Source organism: Rhyacophila brunnea, unplaced genomic scaffold, assembly GCF_057557595.1.
Source record: "Rhyacophila brunnea isolate RB1 unplaced genomic scaffold, BYU_Rbru_1.0 scaffold_6, whole genome shotgun sequence".
Classification (NCBI taxonomy): Eukaryota; Metazoa; Arthropoda; class Insecta; order Trichoptera; family Rhyacophilidae; genus Rhyacophila; species Rhyacophila brunnea.
In genome coordinates, this window is record NW_028233276.1 from 21,167,817 (window position 1) to 21,189,668 (window position 21,852).

The following is a 21,852-nucleotide window of genomic DNA, read 5'->3' on the forward strand; positions in this document are numbered from 1 at the left end:
TATTCCGGCATTATTTATCTCGTCAAGAGGCCCCCCAAAACCTACAACTCGAGCAGACATCGGAAATTGGGTAAAGTCAGTACTCGCTGATGCAGGGGTACAGGAATCACCAGGCAGTACTCGATCAGCAGTCGCCTCTCTAAATTGGTTAGAGAATTACCCCATAGATGACATCTGCAGAGAGGTAATTGGTGCCAAGAAGCTACTTTTAAAACATTTTACCAGAGACCGATAGACACACAGACTTCTACAGCGAGGGAACAAAATATTATGATGACCTCTCTGTTCAGCCCGGTGCACTGAGCCTAAAAGCAAGGAGATGTTATACCTAATTCTCATGTTAGGTTCATCCACCCTATCTTGCAGGATCTATCTTGCTTTACCAGGTGATAACAAACAGATATCTCAAGGGACTTCAGAGTCAATAGCGAATAATGAAAGGAGTTTTACCTACCATTAAAACTCTTATTATTCTTGTTGACTCTGAAGTCCAGAGAACACCTACCTGGTTTCCTTATATCAAATTGAATAACCAAAGACAAATGACGCTACGATAGAAGCGTCAGTCCTGCCAGCCTGCTAAACAAGATGAGCAACCAGAGAGATAAATAATCGAGAAGAAAAGGGGGTAAAAAAGGGCCAGTACAGAAAAACACAAGGCATAAAATACTATCAACATCTCAACGGACTTCAGAGTCAACAAGAATAATAAGAGTTTTAATGGTAGGTAAAACTCCTTTCATTATTTTGTTGACTATCATGCCTACCTATTCAATGAAAATTACAGACATTTTATAGATATTAAAAATGAAATGTATAATCTATAACGATTGATTTCTGTTAATTTCTGGACGTTTTCATAATAATTTGGAATGAATTATTGTGTTTTCTTTTTATGATCTATGGCAGTTATATTTATTTTTATGGCAACGTAATATCTCGTTTTTAATTTGTCTATGGTGCATGTCAAAAGATCGGCCGAAAGTACACATAACCTCAATGAGCATTTAAATAAAATTCAACAACATTGACGTAATATTGCCATTAGATTGTTACCAAAATGACTACTAAAGCTGCATTATTTTGTGAGTATTTTGTTCACTTTTTGCTTTATTATAAATTTATTACAATCACAATAACAGCACATTGGCTATATTTTTACGAAAAAAATATTATTAATCCTTGGTTTAACAAAAGTATCTATCCAATAATTTTGAATTACAAGTATAATAAATTTGATACTCTCCAATTGGACCATTTTGTGTTACACTTATTTATTTGATTCATTCACAATAACATAGGGTAGCCAGTAGAGCATTCTTACCTTTCTTTACATGTACCATAATTATAGACAATCTTGTATTTTCAGGTGTGAAGCCCCAGAATCTTTTTCGGTTATCATCGAATGTCTATAAAACCAAGCCATTCTCTACCCAAATTGAAACCAAACCAGCAGAAACAGAAAAGCGTAAATATATTTTTTTTCAATGATGCCGCTTTATACTATTCTATTATAACATAGTATTATCATTATAATAATATTATATTCAACATTATTTTTTTCAGTTCAACCGCCTACAATTGACCCACTAAAGCACCCCGACTATTTCCATGTGCATAACATATTTACAGTTCAAGATTTATTTGAAGCCAGAGTACATTATGGACATAAGGAGGGTTCACTCAATGATAAAATGCGTCCATATATTTATGGATCGAGACTCGGACATATAATATTTGATTTAGACATAACCGCTGAGCATTTACGTAAGGCTTTGAATTTCACCGCCCACATTGCCTATAGAGGAGGTGTGATATTATTTATAAACAGAAACGCTTTAAATGCACACTTGATAGAAAAGACTGCAAAGGAATGCGGTGAATATGCAAATACTAGATTCTGGCGGGGTGGAGTCTTCACAAACTCTGCTCACCAGTTTCAAGCCGTGACTCGTTTACCGGATTTATGTATTTTTACAAACACCCTAAACACAGTCTTGGGACAACACAGCGCTGTAAAGGACAGCGCAAAAATGTTGATACCGACTATTGGTATCGTCGATTCAAATTGCGATCCAAATTTGATAACTTATCCGGTGCCTGGTAATGATGACACGCCAATAAGTATACAGTTTTATTGTAAAGTATTAAAAGAAGCGATTATGAGAGGGAAAGAAGAACGAAATAAGGCACTTGAAAAAGTAGAGTCTAAAGAATAGTTTAATTATAATTAATTAATAATTAATTTGTACTTTGACATATTTTTGTAATATGCATCACCAATTTTTAAATATAGTATTGTAGCATATTATTAATTTTTAAATACAATATAATGTAAATTATATAAATACTAATATTTTGTTTTGAATTTAAAATAAAAAAGATCATTGCGTAGTTTGACAATGTTATTTATTTTTATTGTAATCCAATTTATTGACATAAAAAATAATCGAGTTTATTTATTATAATCAAATATCTTTTTAACCTCGTAAATCCAAAATATCTTAATGAGGCATTAGAAACTGTCTAATTTCCGTTTTAAATGGAATTTTGAAGTCACTAGTTTTTTTCGATTTAGTCATTTGCCCGTCAAATATTCTCAAATGGAGTTTTGTAAGGTAAAATTATGAGTACCTATTATTACTCTCCAACAAGAAGATTTAGGCAAAAGCCGGAACTCGCTGTTGTCGGCTAAATGGGAGGAGCTTGTTAGTTCACAGTTTTAACAGGTAGTCAAGAAGATGTTGTTCAACTATAGTTTCAAACTCAGTAACCTCCATTTTTACTTTTTTGATATTTTCGTTGCTTCTGATTGTACAAGTACTTTTCCATTATATTATGTATATTCATAAAAATCCATCTCCGTCTGTTCATTGGATAGAATTAAACCGAAGGTTGATAGAAAATTCATTTATATTTATCAGCTATTAATTTTATGACTAACTTAACACAGTCGTGGACATGACGTCTATAAACATAGTATTATGTGATATGACACGACGTACTGTAGGTACCTACTGTGGAATGGAATACGACGCGATGTTTATAGAAATCGTATTTTGGATTTAAACACTATGTTCCCTCCTACTTGTGTCACGGTGCAAACATATTTCCATTAGATAGTGTCGTATCTTAAGACTTAACTCATTTCTATATTTATCTGAATCGAAAAAATTTTGTGTGTCATATCACTAACATGTATTAGCTAAATTGTGTCCGCGGATGTGTTAAAGATGATTTTTTAATGACATCAAAGACATTTTATTTCACTATTCGCTTTTTCTGATTGTTTGAAAAAAGGAAATATTCTATTGCAGTCTTAACGATTTTTTACTACTATCTCAAAATGGCGGATTATAGAGGTTACAGACTTTCAAATAACAGATTCAATTAAATCGATACCTTATATGTACCACTAGGGTTGTTATATTATTTTGGCAGAGGTAAAAAGACTACCTACCTAAAAATGTGTCAGTAACTAAAATTATTGAGAAAAACAGCTCTTGATCAAATAATGTGAATTTTATCCAACTGCTGTATTCAAATGGACCCATTAATTTAGAAGCAGCAGTTTTGCTCACTACTTCACCACTTGCAGGCCAATCTTGATACCATAATATGTGGTCATCCCGTCATTTCCACTAACCAAACCAAACTATAGATAGTTACATACTCAATAAAATGCGGGAATATTTCTCATGTTTTATTCATAATAAATATTCACAGTACAAATAAATATAAGAAAATAGCTCATATGGCGTCTGCTGTATAAATATAATGATTTATCTTGACACTTCAGACTAATCAAATAATTGTTGATCTATTATAGTCAACCCTCAAAAATTCCACTCACCACTTTTGAGTGCCCAGGCAAGTGAATTACAGTATGATATAATTAAGTTTAGTAAATGTGTAAATTTCAATAGTGCATGCCTCATATTTTGACTGCTGTAGGTAAGGATTTATTAGTGAGTTTATTTCATTCCTGTTTATAGCAGGTACCAAAGATTCACATTGATATACATACATTAATGTGAGTCCAAAAAATGTTACACATTTAGCAAATTTGCCTCCTGCGGATGGGGTTTTATCCCGGACTTTTTCGCTACCCACCATAGGAAATGCTCTCTAGTGATTTCCCGTTGCACTGATTTTTTGAAGGTTGATTATAGTAATAATAATAAAACACATACAATTCTCTCATCGTTAAAAATTATATGTATAATTTTACGTAGCACTTTTCAATTTCAGTCACAGTAATTTTGTCAATCTATATTTCCGTAATTTGTAATATTACTACATAATAGTGGCGTGTGGTCTATAGATATTCATATATTTAATATATCCGTAAGAAATATTTTTAATAGTTAGATACTTCTTGCATTTCTAGCTGCTTTGATATAATATATAAAACCATTAATTTTGAAGAGTATCCCTCGTTTCAAAAGTCATTGCACGTCACTGTTACATAGTTGCCTCATATTAAGTCTTATAAAAATAGTTACTAATGATCGTGTCCGGAAACTTGTACGTATGCAGTTCACCGTATCACACTTCACGGTGAAATGTTGTATCAGAAATATAGCGACCGTATATTAAAGACCGTCCAACCTCTTTGGGTTGTATTTTTTTTCCCCGACCATGTTTGATCTTAATCGGATCATATAGGCCTCCACAGAGTAGAGGTTTGTATTAACAGATTTTCTTTTTTAAAAGAAATGGATGTCAGCCACTTTCTCAACCTATTAGGTCCAAACCCTGACACTCAAATTGAAAAACAATATGTGTACTTGCCAGACCCAGGATTCGAACCTGGGACCCACGGCGTTATAGTCCAACGCTTAAGCTGCGCGGCCACCATATAGTACTGACATAAAATTCATGTTTAAATAAAACACGGTTCTTGTCGGTTTACACTTTACAGGAAGCCAGCAGCAAAAAAATATTGAAAATAGTTGATATACTGGATTATTTGTTAGGTTAGGTTAAGTTTTCAATCTTGAATTCATGAATTTTGCCAAAATCAGCTATTAAAATTGAATTAATGCTCATATTGAATCCAATGAAATTGGAGACCGTATGGTATACGGTCATTTTTTCCGATAAGAAAGCCCACGGTGAAATGTTTTACGTACAATTTACATGTAACCCCTAATGATATGAAATATAGGTAGGTACATAACAAAATCTAATCTAAATTAGCATATGAATGGTTAAGTAATAAAAGTTATTGAAGAGGAAATAAATATATATTATACTAAACCTAAAAAGTCTTGACCAAGTTACAAAGACAATAGTAAATATTATTGTTATGATGCCACTTATATGGCAACTTACAGAAAAAAGGATATATTATCATTATTTAGGATTAAACGAATACAAAATGCACCAATTTAAATAAATCAGCATGAAAGTTAAATATGCGAACTTCTATGTGTATAACAGTTTTCAAATTTCTGTAAATGAGTGGTTATTCTTAAATGATTCCTTATTACTATTCCACAAAAAAAAAATATCGATATTTATGCTATGTTTTTTTAACCTTTTCTATGCTTCACGATACATATTACTATGGCAGTATCTGACAGGCCGCAGATTTTTAACGACACACATTGAATGTAGAGCGAAGCTCTTACTACAATCGCTGTTATACCGATAATTTATGGCTTAGTATTTCATAATTATTCAAACAGATGTCACTGAGTGTTTAATTTTTTAGGTTATGCAAATCGACAGTGGCTAGTAATTTGAGTTTAAAGTCGGACAAGATAACTCGCAAAATTTGTATATGCAGCCTATCGAATACGGACTCATAGAGCGAAAAAACTCACTGAAGGCATAGAACCAGTTAATATTTTGAGGGTTTGAATGAGGACAAGTCAAGCCTAAATATTCAAATTATGGGTGTATATACATTTGCTTTAAAAATAATGATATTTTGTACTCCATGTCCATGGGATGTATGTATTCCAATGTTAGGAATAAAATGCTTATATCTTTTCATACAAAGCAGTTAGGTGTTTGAATCATATTTCATGCATAAACAAGTATGTGGTGATGTGACTTGTATTAATTAATTCTTAGCACCCCAATTGTTATATGATTTTCTCTAGAACCAGTCAGAATTTTAATTATGAGATTGAGACGTCATTACATAACTTTGTAGTATTTTCAATTGTGTTGCTGTTTGATACTTATTTTAGTAATTGTGATATATTAATTCAACATCATAAAATATAATAATTAATGTTTCAGAGATATGCTGGTACATATAATAAAAATATATTCTTTTAAGAGTATTGTTCAGTAAAATCAGAAGTAAGTACAAATGTATTTTACATGACTTTTTTTACGTTGCATTAAATATACATTTGAGTGCAAGTAAGGCACATGGTGTTTTTCCGTACATGGATAAATATTGACAAACTTAAATTATTAGGTATACACAGATAAAATGCTTTTTATAGATAATTTAAGAATATAATAGTTTTATTTATGTTTTTTTTCTAAAACTACCATTATATCTAATAATATCACTCATTAGATTACTTCTGTAGGCAAAAGGAAAAAGAAGATAAGTCAAAAATCAGTACTATGCAGGAGAGCAATTTTCGACCATTCTGTATACGTAAACATCAATGTTTCCGTGTGTAACTCACTGATTCAGAGACATCGATTTGGGTCATTCTTTTTCCCATATGGACTCATTTAGCACACTATTCATTTTTGATTTTTCAGACTAAACTCCCTTTTTCTTTTCCTTTTAGATTTTATTGATTTTAATCCTCACTCCACGCTCCATCCAATCATCACTTTGTTTTATTCCAAAACTATCAATTTCAATAAATCAAACAAAAACCGAGTTAGATCTTTAATATTTTTGTGGTTTTGATCATTATTTGTCGTTTAAAATTATAAAAGATTATTTTTCCACTTTTGACATTTGATATTAGATTTTTTTTAGATTTCCATTCATACGATTTTGAATTCATGACGTATCACTGTAAAACACATACATATTTTATAACAATAGTATAATGTATTTGCTTTTATAATAATGATTTCTGTGTCAAATATATTAATAGCACTTCAATGGCATAAAAATGACCTTAAGGTATACATTCCTCGGTGAGATATAATATATACTATATTATTATTGTATATTATTTTATGTTCAATTATAGAATACATATTATTTTCAACAAATGCAGGTACTTGATATTGTTTGAAAAAAATGAGGAAAATGTTTTTCATATTATCAGTTCTTGTGTAGAATAGTTTTAATAAAATCACCTAAAATAACATTGTTTTTATCTTATTCTTCTACTCCACCTTCATTGAAACTCTGCTGTCACGAAGTTTCAGCAAATATTTAGGCCCCATCAACAATATGATCCTGAAAATCAAAACATCCCATTGTCAAATAATTAAATTAAATTTAACAACATATACTGGAATATTGGACAGATAGGATTTTAATGCAACTTCAGAAGCATGTTATGTACATACTTGAATGTCGTTGCCGTAGATGTCAAGGGAGCCAAGCCACAAATTTGGCGAAAATGAGTAAAGTATACAAAAGCATTTTAAAATCATCAAAGATGCAGTGGTCAATGGATTTAAGCCACAAAACTCTTTTGACTACATTTTTTGTACATTTCAATATTCAGTGGTCAAGAGATATAACACACATAACTTCTAAGATACTATTTTTTTTTGGTTATTTGTACAAAATAATAAAAAGGTAACACCAAAAAGTATATTATATGTTCAAAGTTTCACCGTTATATCTTTAAAAACAAAAAAGTTCAATAAAAAAATGTTACTTTTATTTGTCACACAAAATCTTTGCGCGCCTGTTTCTCAGCATTATGATTTGTGGACTGGCTCTCTTGACATCTACGGCGACGATACACCTAATGCCATTTTTGATCATCATGATTTGTGCTGAAGCCATGCTTAATAAATAATAATGTGGAAGTAAGACAAATAAATCTCATAGTGTAAAAAGTGTGAATTTCTGTTCAATCAAGATCCATTTATGTTTTTTTCAACATCACCGGTCAAATATCTCAAAGTAATCACTCACATTAATACAATAATATTAAAACACAATGCAATACTCACCTCTTTAATAAGTTAGGAAAATAGCAATACACATATGATAACGGCACAATAGGGAAGACAGCAACCCATGCCTCATCAATTTTGTTAGCAAGAGAAACAGCAAACAAATGGCCACATCTTTGAGCTGTCATTCTTTTGTCATTTGATTGGACAGCTTGGCCAAACTTTTCATTGGATTTTCCAGTAAAGCTCTCTTGCAAAAAGTTTGTAAATGTAGGCCCGGGACAAAACACTGTGACTGACATGTTCTTAGTAAACTTTTCTGATCTCAATGAACCGAAATATCCCTGAAAAATATTGAAAAAGAACATCTTTGTATTACAGTCCCATTAAGTAATCGACAGACTTAAGTGGGGAATCATGATTAATCTCAGATTATACTAATAGTAAAAAAAATACACCGATCATTATGTAAAATCAAGTATGAAAGGTTTGGGTCTCCATAATAGTGCGAAGAGATGCCTTGGCCACCGTGATGGCAGTGTCATTGGCTTTAAATATGGTTCTATAATTGATGGTTCAGCTGAATTCAATGAGCAGACATACCATCACATGTTCTGCAGTGTCCTCAAATCACTCAAAACAATCGCAGTTTGAAGGATCATCAGAGTATGATTATTTTTAGTTACTCTACTATTTTGTATTCGTCACAGAGACATTATAGAAAATTAAATTTTGTTTGATTTCGCACTTCAACTGGCTTAGTGTCTGGTAACTGACTGCTTCGTATTTATGCATTTGTTTGCTCGGAATCATAATAATAAAATTAATAAACCATGACAAAAATTCTCTATGCTTGCACTTGAAATAGAAAACATTCATACTTTTCATTTCATACATTTGCATTGAATTTGCTAAACATTGAATTTAGTGAGTATTAGCAGTCATAAGTATTTTTTTTATTAAAATACCAGCGATCATTCAAGACTTTGTCTATGTGAAATACAGCAATAAAAAGTAGACAGATACCAATACTTAATGAAGACAGGCTGATTCAGTTTGAATTTTTCAAATGGATGAATAGAACACGTTGGTTGGATCTAGGCAGTGACGACCCGTGGGGGTAGACAGATTGAGTGTCGCTTGAGGGTGGCAGTTACTTGAAGGGCGGCAAATCGAGAAGAATCATTTGGTACATAAAGAACTTTCAACTCACTAGTTGGAAACAAAATGACGTATTAATTAACATAAAAGGTTTAACAAGACTATTTTTTTGTCGGGTTCGCGACGTCTAGTTCGCGTCCGTCACCCTACGACGTCCATTGTGAACATAATAACACGGATGATAAAAAATGAGGTGGCATTTTGGCGCTGCCCAGGGGCGGCATTTTGTCTAGGGACGTCACTGGATCTAGGCATGCAAAAAACTATACAAAATCAATATTTTATACTTCCAAATCACTGTTAGATAGAGTATACGCTTCATAACTTAGCACTTTATACTATCTACACTTGTATTAATATAATATGTAGTAATAAATAAATAGACAATATTTGTAAAAAAAATATTTTTAGAATTTATTACATAATTGTCACCCTAGAGCCGGAGTGCAAAGTTATGAAGCGTATACTCTATTTAAATTTTATTATTATGTAGTATATTATATAAATGGTGATCTAACACACATTATATTTCGTTAAAAAAAATCCTTACGTGAATCGCATGTTTTGTTGCAGTATAAGATGCCGAGTAAGGTACTCCCAAAATTCCGGCTGTGCTCGAAGTCACTGCAACATGACCTTCTCCTTTCTTCATAAAATACCTGACAGCTATTCTTGTCAAATGGACAAGTCCAAACACATTCAACTCGAACATTTCCCTATCAACCTCGATTTCGATATTCTCCCACATGCACCGTTGTGATCTTCCAGCATTATTGACAAGAATATCAAGCTTCCCAAAGTGATCCATGACCTCATCGAACAGCTTTTGATGTAATTCAACTTTAGACACATCCATCTGGAGCACCATTACATCTTCATCACTTAGTTTACCATTGGATTGTTCTAAAAAGGTCACATAAGATTGAAATCCAAGAATATTTATGTACATATTATCCGTAATGAAAAGAAGAAACAGAAAATATGAAATGTCAAAAATATGGTTGTGTGCAAAAAACATAACATAAAAAGAAGATTCATTATGCAGACCTGTCACTCTCCACTTTTTTAGATATGAAAAAATAGGTAGATATTGAAATATCAAACCGTATTTTGTCTAGTACTTTATCTAACCTTCAATTTTAAAGGTGGTAGGAAGACCTGTGAAATATGCATATTTAGTGTTGCAGATGAATATTACTATATGCATGATTACAAAAGATGTGGGTTGATTTAAAATTTATAAAAATTGTAAGATCTTTTAGCGTGGAGGTAAGCTGTGGCGATCCGACAAATAGTGCACACTAAACTTTGTCAGTCCTAGTTACTTATTTGTTTTAATTGAACTAAGAATTTAAATTGCAGATGGTATTAGTTGGTTTTTAAAAATCAATTAAACCCTGCCTAACCAAACCATAATAGATATTAGATAAAAAAATATTCTTCTATCTTTAAAATATCAAAAATTTTATGCCATTAAATTGATCATATATAATTTTAGAAGATTTTTTAAATATATTATGGTTTGGTAAGGTAGGGTTTAATCAAATTTTAAAAACCATCTGCAATTTGTATTGTTCAATGAAAACAAATAAGCATAACTGACAAAGTTTAGTGTGCACTATTTATGTCTGATCTCCACAGTCTACCTCCACCTTTCGCCACTGTACCCTACCACCCAGGACTGATGCGAGACCCTATGTCGCTACCGAAAATGAAAGTGTAAAAAAACTATACAAAATATGTAGGTATACAAATATAAACAAACATGTCCACACTCGCTTATTTATCCACTGCATTTGCACATGTCTTCAATCCGTGGTGTAATACAGAATAAATATTTTTTATACAATTTTTTGACAGTACGTGTTTATTCGTTTGCGGGCGGATGTGTGTAGATCTTTAATGGGCTTGACTTGAGCACTGTTAGAATATAATATAAATGAATATAATTTTGTCAGTCAGAAAATCATGTAATAAATGAAAATAATATTGTTTCAATTTCAATTCAATTTCAATTTATTTTTAACATATTGTGGACATTACAAATTATAAGTTTAAGACGTTCACAACATGACATATAGAAACAAAGAAGTATACTTAAAATAGTAAGTGTTACATAAAAAAAGAGATACATAGTATGTTATTAAACAGTAGAAATATGTACATACAAAAATATTAATTAGATAGGTACAAGGAAGTACACCGGATGAGTTAAGCAGACCCTATTTTAAGAATTTATAAGCCTTTGACAAAATCAACACACCCCTTTAAAAAAAATGTAGGGACGTTATCAGGTCCCAAAGAGTGAGTATTTTTTAGTTTTTTAATAAATTTTAACACATCACTCTCATCAACTGGAAAAATATCAATGGACTGGGCACCGCATGTTGGTTGTCTCGACATGGAGGCAACATCGCTTCGCCTTTCCAACTCATTGAATCGGCATATCCGCCATCCCTTCTTAATGATTTAATATAATCCCAAAACGATTTGGGATTTTCACGAATGCAATCTTCTACCGATTCCATATATGTTCGATAGGGCATGTTTTGTGGATATTATAATATAATAATATCAGTGTATGGCGTGAATATGTTGACAGAAAGCCAAATGTACAAATAGTTGCCTTGAGAATTGATGTTTTTAGACTTATTCACGGCATACACGGATATGTAACAGAATAATTTTGTAAAATAGGTTGTCAAAAATTAGTATTTGTTTTACTGTGTAACCAATTGATATAATTGAGCAATCGACAATCACTTACTGATGCATTCTTGTTTTACTCTCTCCAATTCCTCTTTCCTTCTGGCAGAAAGAATTATCTTTGCACCGACCTTCGCACAAGAATAAGCCAAGTGTTCACCAATACCGCTCGATGCTCCGGTAATCCATATCACTTTTCCAGTAAGAGTATCTAAACATAACCATATTATTAATCGACATCATTTTTGAAATTGGTCTTCTGTATAAAAGGGGTCACTATCTTAAAAACATTTTTGTACATAAATTGGAACGCCTCAGAAACCCTATTAGAAAAATATTTTTGAAAAAATGTTTGCACGGAGCGGAACTCAAACCCGCATCTATTGAAACCCGGGCAACATGCTCTACAAATTAAACAACCCGTACCACATTTAATCAAGACAGTATTAACTAATAGCTATGCAGGCCGCACTAAGGGTGGTTGCCGCCCCCTAGATCTGAAACTATCGATGGAAGGGTTGATTAACTCTCTTGACATTGTCTTAAAAATATCATAAGTATTAATAATTTATAGTTATAGGATTAACTAAAAATACACTACTTTTTAGGAGTTGGCTGCAAAAAATAGTCAATATAACCATATATGAGTCGCTAAGTTTCAAAACCCGTTATAATACCTTTTCATTTTTTTGAGAAAATCAATAAAAACTTCTCAGTTTATGGATAAAGGGATTATCAATGTTTTTCTTTTTTTGGCCCAATGATGGATCATTATTGGAAATATTTTGCATATCTATTTATATTGTATTGCAGTACACTGATTAAATAAAAGACTTAAATGTTTGGTTATAGCGGCTTTTGTAAGTTACATAGTTTTATAGCGGTTTTTGAAATACGCATTAAAGTTTTTTGTTAGGGAATATTTTGACAACTTTAGTTCAGTAAAAATAATTCAATTAAAAATACAATGCAATTTACATAATATAAAATAAAAAATATAAATTGGTTTGTAGATTTAAAAAACATATGAGTGACACGGTACTCTCATAATTTAACTGTAAACATGTTTCATTCATTTATTTTATATTTAACTTGAGTAAATTAATTGTTTGCCTTCTTTATTTTTCATAACATTTTTTATAAGTCGATAACATGTAAATAAGTGAGTCAAATATTATGTCACCGCGCTGAGCCAGTTGCATCACCACTTGAACTTGAATGTGAAAGGTATTTGTTATACTTATAAGTTATATGTAATAAATTATAAAACATTTCACAGTACCTATACATTGATAACATATTATACGTATACAAAATATTATTATATATTAGAATGAGAATTTTAAACGGTTTCGTGACAATTGAAAATTGACTTTGAAAGAGGCAATAAAATTTTCATGTAGAGATTTTAATAACGAATCCATTGATATATATATAAATCTCAATTATTTCAAATAGCGGGTTTTGAAATTTAGCGACACATATATAATATCACAATGATCTGTGAATCACAGAAGTCACAATCAGAAATAACTTTTATTGAATAATATTTTCTACTAAATGTTTCAAATGCTTCGTAAAAAGTAGTTCATTGAACATTGAAAATAAGGTTCAATAGTTTGGGCAGGAAGGGGACCGAGCAAGACAGTCCGATACAACAGGAGCAATGTAAATACTGTCAGTGATAGCAACCATAGACAAATGAACACCACCTACTTCGTGTACACAGGATGAAATTATGTTTACATTCCTTACGTTCAGCATAATAATATAGTTAGAGGGCATTCATTTCTAAATATAGAATAGGAAAAAATCAGTCAAAACATGTTTTTTATTACAGTCAACTTTGAGTCAGTAGAATGCAGTTAAAAAAAACTCAGATAATGTGCGGAAAATGTTGTCTTCTTTGTGTAGATATCCAAAATATGTTTTGATATTTTACCAGTGACATGAAAATTTTCCTATAGAAAAATTTTGATGACAATCTAGAGCTGAAAAAGGGGGTGAATAAACAAATAACTAAGTTTATAATAAAAAGAAACCATATGGTATCTTGCTGAATTCATTTTGAAGAAGTATCTTATGATGCAAAAACTCAGATATCACAATCATCTTTTTTGCACTTCAAACGATTAAATTCTTAGATTAGTTTGGGAAAAATATGCATTTGAGTTTAATTTTGTGATTGTCATACTTACTACTAAGTATGTGACTCAGTAGCATTATTACATTTTTATGGATGATTTATTATCTGTCTGTATATTGCAGTGGCGAAGGGTAGAGGTAGGCTGTTAAGATCCCACATAAATAGTGCACACTAAAATTTGTCAGTCAAACGTATCTGTTTTAATTGAACTAAGCCTACCATGTGTAGATAGTGTTTGCTAGTTTTTGAAATTCAATTAAGCCCTGTGTAACCCAAGCCATAGTACAATGGTTCTTAACCGGTGCACCGCTAGCTTGTTGCAAGTGCACTGTGAAAAAATGATAAGCGGAAAAATCTGGGAAATAGTGTAAAACATTGCTGAGGGAATTATTTGGGCTATAACAGAACATTTAACTTAATTGGAAGAAAAGATTGCATAGAAAGCCATGGCTCAGTCAAATCAACTGTAGAACAACAGCGCTGTATTTTCCCGGGTGGAAAAATTACTTTCCTTCCTTAAACATAGAAAATTATGACTGGATACGAAATCCATTTGCTACGATTGATACATCGACTTGAGAATTTTCGTACCAAGAAGAAGAAGAATTGGTCACCTTGTCAACGGATCGTACTCTAAAATTTTCTGAAATAACTATGGAGAAAGAAGAATTGAGGGTAGTCAATAGCCAATCAGGTAGCCAATCAAATATTCGACTTAATATTTCGGAAATCTGCAGAATCCGACAGGTATCAGATTAATTTTATCAATTTTCACATGAAATAAATTCCATTTTGTTAAGAGTAATTTTAGTTACAGTAATCTGTTTTTCTATACTTATACCTTTTCTTTATTTTTTTTTCTTGGACTGTTATGTAATCTGTGTAATTTGTAATAAAAATTATGTCTGCATATTTTTCTTTGTTTTCTGACCGTTTGATTTTGGTGCACCGCAATTTTTTCTTGATGATCAAAAATGCACCGTGACTTTGAAAAGGTTAAGAACCACTGCCATAGTAGATAATAGTCAAAAAATATTGATTTATCTATAAAATATCTACAATTATGCCATTAAATGTTACATAATGTTAGATATTTTATAAATAGAAGAATATTTTTTATATATTATGGTTTGATATAGGCAGGATTTAATGAATTTAAAATAATGAACCAACACCGTTTTAAATATGCACTCTTAATTCAACAAAAACAAATAAATAAGTATGACTGAAAAAGTATGCACTATTTTTGTTGGATCACCCATAGCATACCTAAACTATTATGGTTTGGTTTAGGCAGGGTTTATTTGATTTTTAAAAACTAACTAGCACGATCTGTAAATTGCATTCTTAGTTCAATGAACACAAATAAATATGACTGACAAAGTTTAGCGTGCATTATTTATGTTGAATCTTAACAGCTTAACTCCACCCTTTGCCACTGGTATATTGTAATCTGCAAAAGTTCAGGAAATTTGGGTAAGAATAGTAATTATATTATAATAATTGGGTACTTGAGATGCTTTGGAGCAACCAAAAATTCAATTACCCAGAAAATAGATTTTCCTCTCTATCCCAATAAACCAATTGTATTATGTTCTTTGGATGGCGCTACGGCTCAATTCGAGACATGGTCCCCGACAGCCGGCGAAAATTCTCTAAGGTATTATAATGGCCAACGACTCCTAACGCGCCAGTCGCGGTGTTAACACTAAATGAGTTAATGTGGGAGGAAAAAGAAGTCTCTCACAAAATAAATGAACATTGTTTTCTCACCAATTGATTTGCCGAATTTCTCAGCATAAGCCACCCTAACATCGCAGTCTGATATGCACAGAATGATGATTAGCACAAAGTAATAGACAAATATCACCAATCCCAGCCAAAAGAAAAAGTCCATGTTTCCTAAAAGATGTCAATGTAAAATTTAAAATGGGATGGAAATAAGTAGACATTTAAGTGAGATATTCGGGAATAAGTCGTTTAGTGACTAAAGGCCCACCCACATTGAGGTGCATGTCACGGTGCTTGTCGCCTGCTGTCACGGGCTGCCGCTATGGGAAAAAAAGTGTATAATGTCGTTATTCTTGGTGTTTAAAATCTTATCAGACTGATGCTCCCATCCCGTAGCACATTTTGAACCTTTAAACGAACATTGTCAGTTGGCAAAATCTGCCGTAATCATTAAAACAAGAATTAGCGCACTTCACGTTGAACTCCACTGCATCGGCACCTGCATGATTCAATGATTGAACGTTTTTATCATATTCCACATGCCAACACTTTTCGTCTGTCACGTCAAACTGTCAAACTGACGTTCTTTTTTGTTTTTAGCAGTTGGCACTATGTATTTTCTATGAGAATGTTGTCTATTATCTATGGTCTACAGGCTGGGTTCTATTATTTATGAATGTCATGCCGCATGTATTTTAACGTACGCACACGTAGAAACTGTTAAAATTAATTGAAATCAGCATGAATAATTAATAATAATTCAAATTACTAATACATTCTGCAAAATGACGAAACCATAGACATTTTTATCGTCGTGAGTTCATGTGATAGTCTGCGACATGCACCTCAATGTGGGTGGGCCTTAAGTCATGAATTCAGAAACGGGTATACAATAGAGCAGGGTTGGTGAACCTTTTTACGTACGCGTGCCGAAATTTCCCAAATAAGAGCAGTTTTTCATGGGGAAAATTAAAATTTTTTTTTTAAAAAATTCTATTAAATAAGTTTGAAAATTACAATTGAGCACTTCGCCGTGCTTCTAGCTTTTCTATATATTTTATTCTTTGAATATTTTTTTTCATGTTCATAGAGATCGTGGAAGTATTTTAACCACGCTTCCTTCATAATATATTCTTTTATACTTGACTGACTGCTGATAAATTTCATCAAGTTTGTTGATTGAATATTTTTATTTGTTATTGCCCGATTGATCAAGCATTGTAAATCGATCAAAATCAGAGGTTGACGTCGCGGCTTCTTCCGCCGCCTGATGAGGTCAGTGCAATAGTGTGACACACAAAACCTAAGGACCGACCTATAAAATTATATATTTACATTAACTGAACAAACGTGATGTATATTCTTGATTTTTTTAGTATTTATATTACAATTATTATACAATATTTCTTATACAATGTGATCTGTCATTTATGTATTTCGTCGTTTCCGTTTGTGCATCGATTGGTAAGTATTATTCGTAAAAATAATATTAAAAACCGAAGAAAATACGCATGGCTATGTCGTCATTATTTTTTAATATAATAGAGGTCCGACGCACTGACTGGTTTTGAGGCCCCTACGATAAAAAAATAAACAATCTAATTTTAATTTTCCAAATAAATCAATGCATTCGAACAATTTTAAATTTGTATTGTTAATTGCTTAATATTTATGGGTACATTTGTATATACCTAGCTAAATACCTACTAGTGTTGAAAAATTATATATTATACTACAGTAGACATACACATTAATTATTTTTAATTTAATACTTAAATACTTTAATACAAGGGCTAAGACGGAAGCCTCACAGAGCCCACATAAATCAAATCACTTCAAACTTTCAAACAATTTTGATTTTTTTTATATAATTATAATTTCACTACACGGGGCAACACTGTATTACACAATGGTTGTCAAATATTCTAACGCAATCGACCTATGAGATTTAAAATTTTTACATGTTTAAATGTTTAGACACCGATTTTGCACGGGCCACGGGTTTAAATTACTAAATTGCAGAACTCACAATGAACAATTTTATGAACCGGAGAGCTCAATATTTTTTCGAAAATATTGACATACTTAAGTACCCATTTAATTATATTTATACCTATTGTATAAAAATAAGAGTGATAGATTTTTTTGTTATCTGGCCCATCTAGCTCAAATGGTCAAAATATTTTTTCACGAGACGGAGCGATAATTTTTGGAATTTCATGAACCGGAACGGCGCTCCGTTTCATTTCGAGCCCTGCTAAATTGTTGATGACGAAAGTAACCAAGTACCTACCTACATGTTTATAATACCTAATATTACAAAACATCTAATATAACATTTTTCACAGAAACCAATACAAGAAACAGTATCTTTGTCGTAATAGTACCTATTTATAATAAACGTAGGTATACACAATATTATAAAAATTAATGACACAATTTAATTCACACACCTGCCTTGAAAGATCTTTGCACCGCTGGCGAGACTATCAAATTGTGTCGGTATTGTCTACCGTTGAACTGTACCCCTAATTACACTGTCAATTACTCAGCAATGATTATATTAACTTGAATTGCAGTAGTAGATAATCATGTGTGATACTGATAACTGATAACAATATTTTGTGTAATTAAATACGTAGGAATATTATTTATTTTAGGACTCATGAAAACTTCAAAATGCAAATAAAAGTGAGAACAACATTGACGCTCCAACCGTTAACGTGAATGAGTAATTTCATCATTACTATCTGTTTATGAAGACTTTAGCAAGTGACAAAAGTCATGTTGATAGATGAATCGAAGTATATTTTTTCATGTCAGAGATTACATTCATCTCATCCCAGCCAATGACACCAATTTGATCTGACAATTCAATCTGACGTAAATAATGATGTTGCCACATGTATCAATGGCTGCCAACAAACAATATTTAAGCACAATTATTAACAGATCATTATCATTGAAATACATGCTTAATCTGCACTTAAAAATATTTTATAATATGCATTTTTTTTAAATAATAATAAAGTTTTTCATTCCTTTTTAATAAATTGTCACGTAGTTAAATTTGTTAATACTAAAGAGGTTTATTAATACATGTATATAATTTTGAAAGTAATACCAAAGCTGGCAGTGGGTACATCATATTATTATTTTATCAAGGTTGCATGACTTGTAAATTTAAAAACGTATAATTTGTATTTGAATTTTGTATATTTCAAAAATAAATAACGCGTTTCGGTACAGATTAATATCATAGGCAATAATTTATTCGTTATTATGTAGAATGCAATTGCTTTGCAGATTGAAAATAAAATTATACATTTCTATATCTAAAACTGAAATGCAGTATTATTTTTCCTATGGACTAAAAGTAAATAAGTACGCTATAATACTGTAATAAACTAGGTATTGATAATAGGATAATACCAACTGCTATATCTACATAGGTAATAATTTTTCTTTTTTCTGATTTGTAGACGGTGGCTGAGATCGGTCGTCGCTTTACTGATAAAACATGTGAGTGCTGTTCAGCTGAGTACAGTCTAAAACCACTACGTTTCATGAGAGCCAAATGAAAATATGTTGATACCTTTGTATGAGAACCAATATCTTTCTGTGTGAAACTTTATTAGTTAGAGGCGTTGATTCAACCTGTCCTTTTTCTCAATTTGCGCATATATGAGGACCTTATTTTCAAAACCGACCTAACGACCATCTTTTCCACATTTCTACACCAAACTGTTGCAAGTAAGTATATTTTTCAATATCTACGCGATAAACATTCAATTACTTTCGAAACCGCTCTAAATACAAAGATAATGATGCTAAATCTCGTATTTAGTTCAAAGGTCGAAAATGGTTAAATTTCACATAGATATTTCCATACAGCCAATGACAACAGAAACAAAAATGATAGTAACTGACAATTAGTTAGTTAGACAACTGTTGTCTTTTATCATCCAATTAAGGCCATAAAGAAACGTCATTATACCTATGAATAATACTAATTGTTGTTAAAATAACCTAAATCTATTGAAATGATTCAATTTATTTTATTTTGTTAACTGTCAATTCATGGTGGAACTGCATTGTATTGTTGTTTAATTTAATAAAACGCATTTTTTTGTAGTACTTATTCCACTTTTAATCAATAAATTAGGACCGGTTTCGTCCGCCTCAGAGGGACATTTTCAACTATTAACACTAAATGTCCCTTTGAGGTTGACGAAACCGATCCTAATTTATTGATTAAAAGTGGAATAAGTACTAAAAAAATGCGTTTTATTAAATTAAACAACAATACTATATGATTCACTTTAAAACCCACTCTAGTTCACAATGTTGAGGTCCAAAAACTATCCAAGACGTGCATTTTTAAGCAGACTCAAAATGACGACACTACCATTATTGGTCAGTAGTGACGTCCCGTGGGGGTAGGCAGATTGACCGTCGCTCGGGGGCGGCAGTTACTCAAAGGGCGGCAAATCGAATAGAATCATTTAGAATATACTCGTATAGAAATAGCTACCTACCTAATAACGAAAATATATTTCCATTAAAAAATTCAGCTCACTGGTTTTGTGGGGTTCGCGATATCTAGTTTACTTCCGTTGCCCTTCGCCGTCCTTGGTGACCAGAAACGACACGTGCAGATTTGCGATTAATTACAGTCTGTTATTTTGTTAGTAATATTGTATCCATAATAACACATATCTTAGACACATTTAGGTATTTTTGATTTTTTTGTGAATTGCTGAAGAACTAATGCTTTCTAACATTTCTGCATTATCAAAATGTTGAATTTATTAATTTCAAATATTCTATACTCGAAATAATATAAACTTTCACCCTTGTGACTGTGTATTTGAGATAACAAAAAGCTGTTTTTCTCATATTCATCTATTATGGACTTGGCTGATTTTGAAATCTAGCGACACTGCTCATGAAAGGATGATATAAAAATAATGGGGCGGCATTTTGGCGCTGCCTATGGGCGACATTTTATCTAGGGACCTCACTGTTGGTCAGTAGGTTGTACTAACAGTTAGGTAGGTACCATCTACCTACTTAAATTTATTTTATTGTTATTTATCGTCGATCGCTGCGAGATAAATGCAACCCCCTCGCATACTACAAGAGCCGCAGGCAAAAAAATACTCATTTTCACAGAACCTATTCTCAGTACTACAGTTGTTATAATATTCGTATTCCATTGCTAATTTTACGCCGCCTCTTAGAATGTGCCACCCCTAAGCAACGCACGGGATAAGTACCTCGACGGGATCTCAGTCAGCACTCGAAATAGAAAATTTTACGAACCAGAGGGCTCGCTAATTTTCTGAAAATAATAACATAGTTAGGTAGGTACCTACCTATCTAATTTTATGTGTGTTTTATAAAAATAAATGTGTTAGATTGTTCTATTCTAGCTCAACCGGTAAAAATATTTTTTCCGCGAGACGGAACGACAATGTTGCAGATTTTACGACCCGTAACGGCGCTCCGGTGCGCTCCAATCCATTTCGAGCCCTGACCTCAGTGAGTAAGTATTTACCTACACTCAATTTGGTTTCTTATAAAAAGTTGTTTTGAAATTACAAGTTTACATTTGACATGACTTGCTCTTTTTTGTAATTTATTATGTTTACTATCAAATATTGTCAAAAACAACAACGTCTAGGATTTTTTTTTTCTAGATGCCTTTATGGATACCTCGTATTTACTATCGAGGTTTCTTAAGGACTTTGGCACGCAAACTACTCTACTTGATGCTAGTCAAATGAAAATTGCGCCGGCTGAGAGAATATACCTTATTGAAAACTGTTCTTCTACCCGCATCGGGTATTGCTAATTTGAATTCGGCCAGGAAATGGGCCTATGAAGCCGCATTGCAAAAACCCTGAAAAATTCTTAGTAGCGCAAGGCGGAGGTGATTCTGATGAACTGAGGACTGTGATTTGTAGTCGAGTTTTTTCCCGTGGTAAAAGAAATGTCGCATAGGACTGATATTCTGAGCTTTATCTTATGAGAGA

General features: G+C 32.1%; 2 protein-coding genes across 3 annotated transcripts; one reads left to right on the forward strand and one right to left on the reverse strand.

Moving 5' to 3' along the window:
- The first annotated feature begins 911 nt into the window (after nucleotides 1-911).
- On the forward strand, nucleotides 912-2,339 carry mRpS2 (mitochondrial ribosomal protein S2). The gene is made up of 3 exons (XM_085956654.1): nucleotides 912-1,085; nucleotides 1,370-1,468; nucleotides 1,567-2,339. The coding sequence occupies exons 1-3, from the start codon at nucleotides 1,061-1,063 to the stop codon at nucleotides 2,217-2,219; spliced, it is 777 nt and encodes a 258-aa protein (XP_085812780.1). The 5' UTR covers nucleotides 912-1,060; the 3' UTR covers nucleotides 2,220-2,339.
- Nucleotides 2,340-3,404: 1,065 nt separating this feature from the next.
- On the reverse strand, nucleotides 3,405-18,681 carry LOC147065392 (dehydrogenase/reductase SDR family member 7). 2 transcript variants are annotated; one of them, XM_085956766.1, is made up of 6 exons: nucleotides 16,087-16,383; nucleotides 15,857-15,985; nucleotides 11,999-12,148; nucleotides 9,782-10,134; nucleotides 8,128-8,414; nucleotides 3,405-7,396 (listed from the first exon to the last, which is right to left on the reverse strand). In XM_085956766.1, exons 2-6 carry the CDS (start codon nucleotides 15,978-15,980, stop codon nucleotides 7,324-7,326), a joined length of 987 nt encoding a protein of 328 aa, XP_085812892.1. In that variant the 5' UTR covers nucleotides 15,981-15,985; nucleotides 16,087-16,383; the 3' UTR covers nucleotides 3,405-7,323. The 2 variants fall into 2 exon arrangements, with proteins under 2 accessions (XP_085812892.1, XP_085812891.1); XM_085956765.1 differs by lacking the exon at nucleotides 16,087-16,383 and adding an exon at nucleotides 18,268-18,681 and having other exon boundaries at nucleotides 3,406-7,396.
- Nucleotides 18,682-21,852: the final 3,171 nt, after the last annotated feature.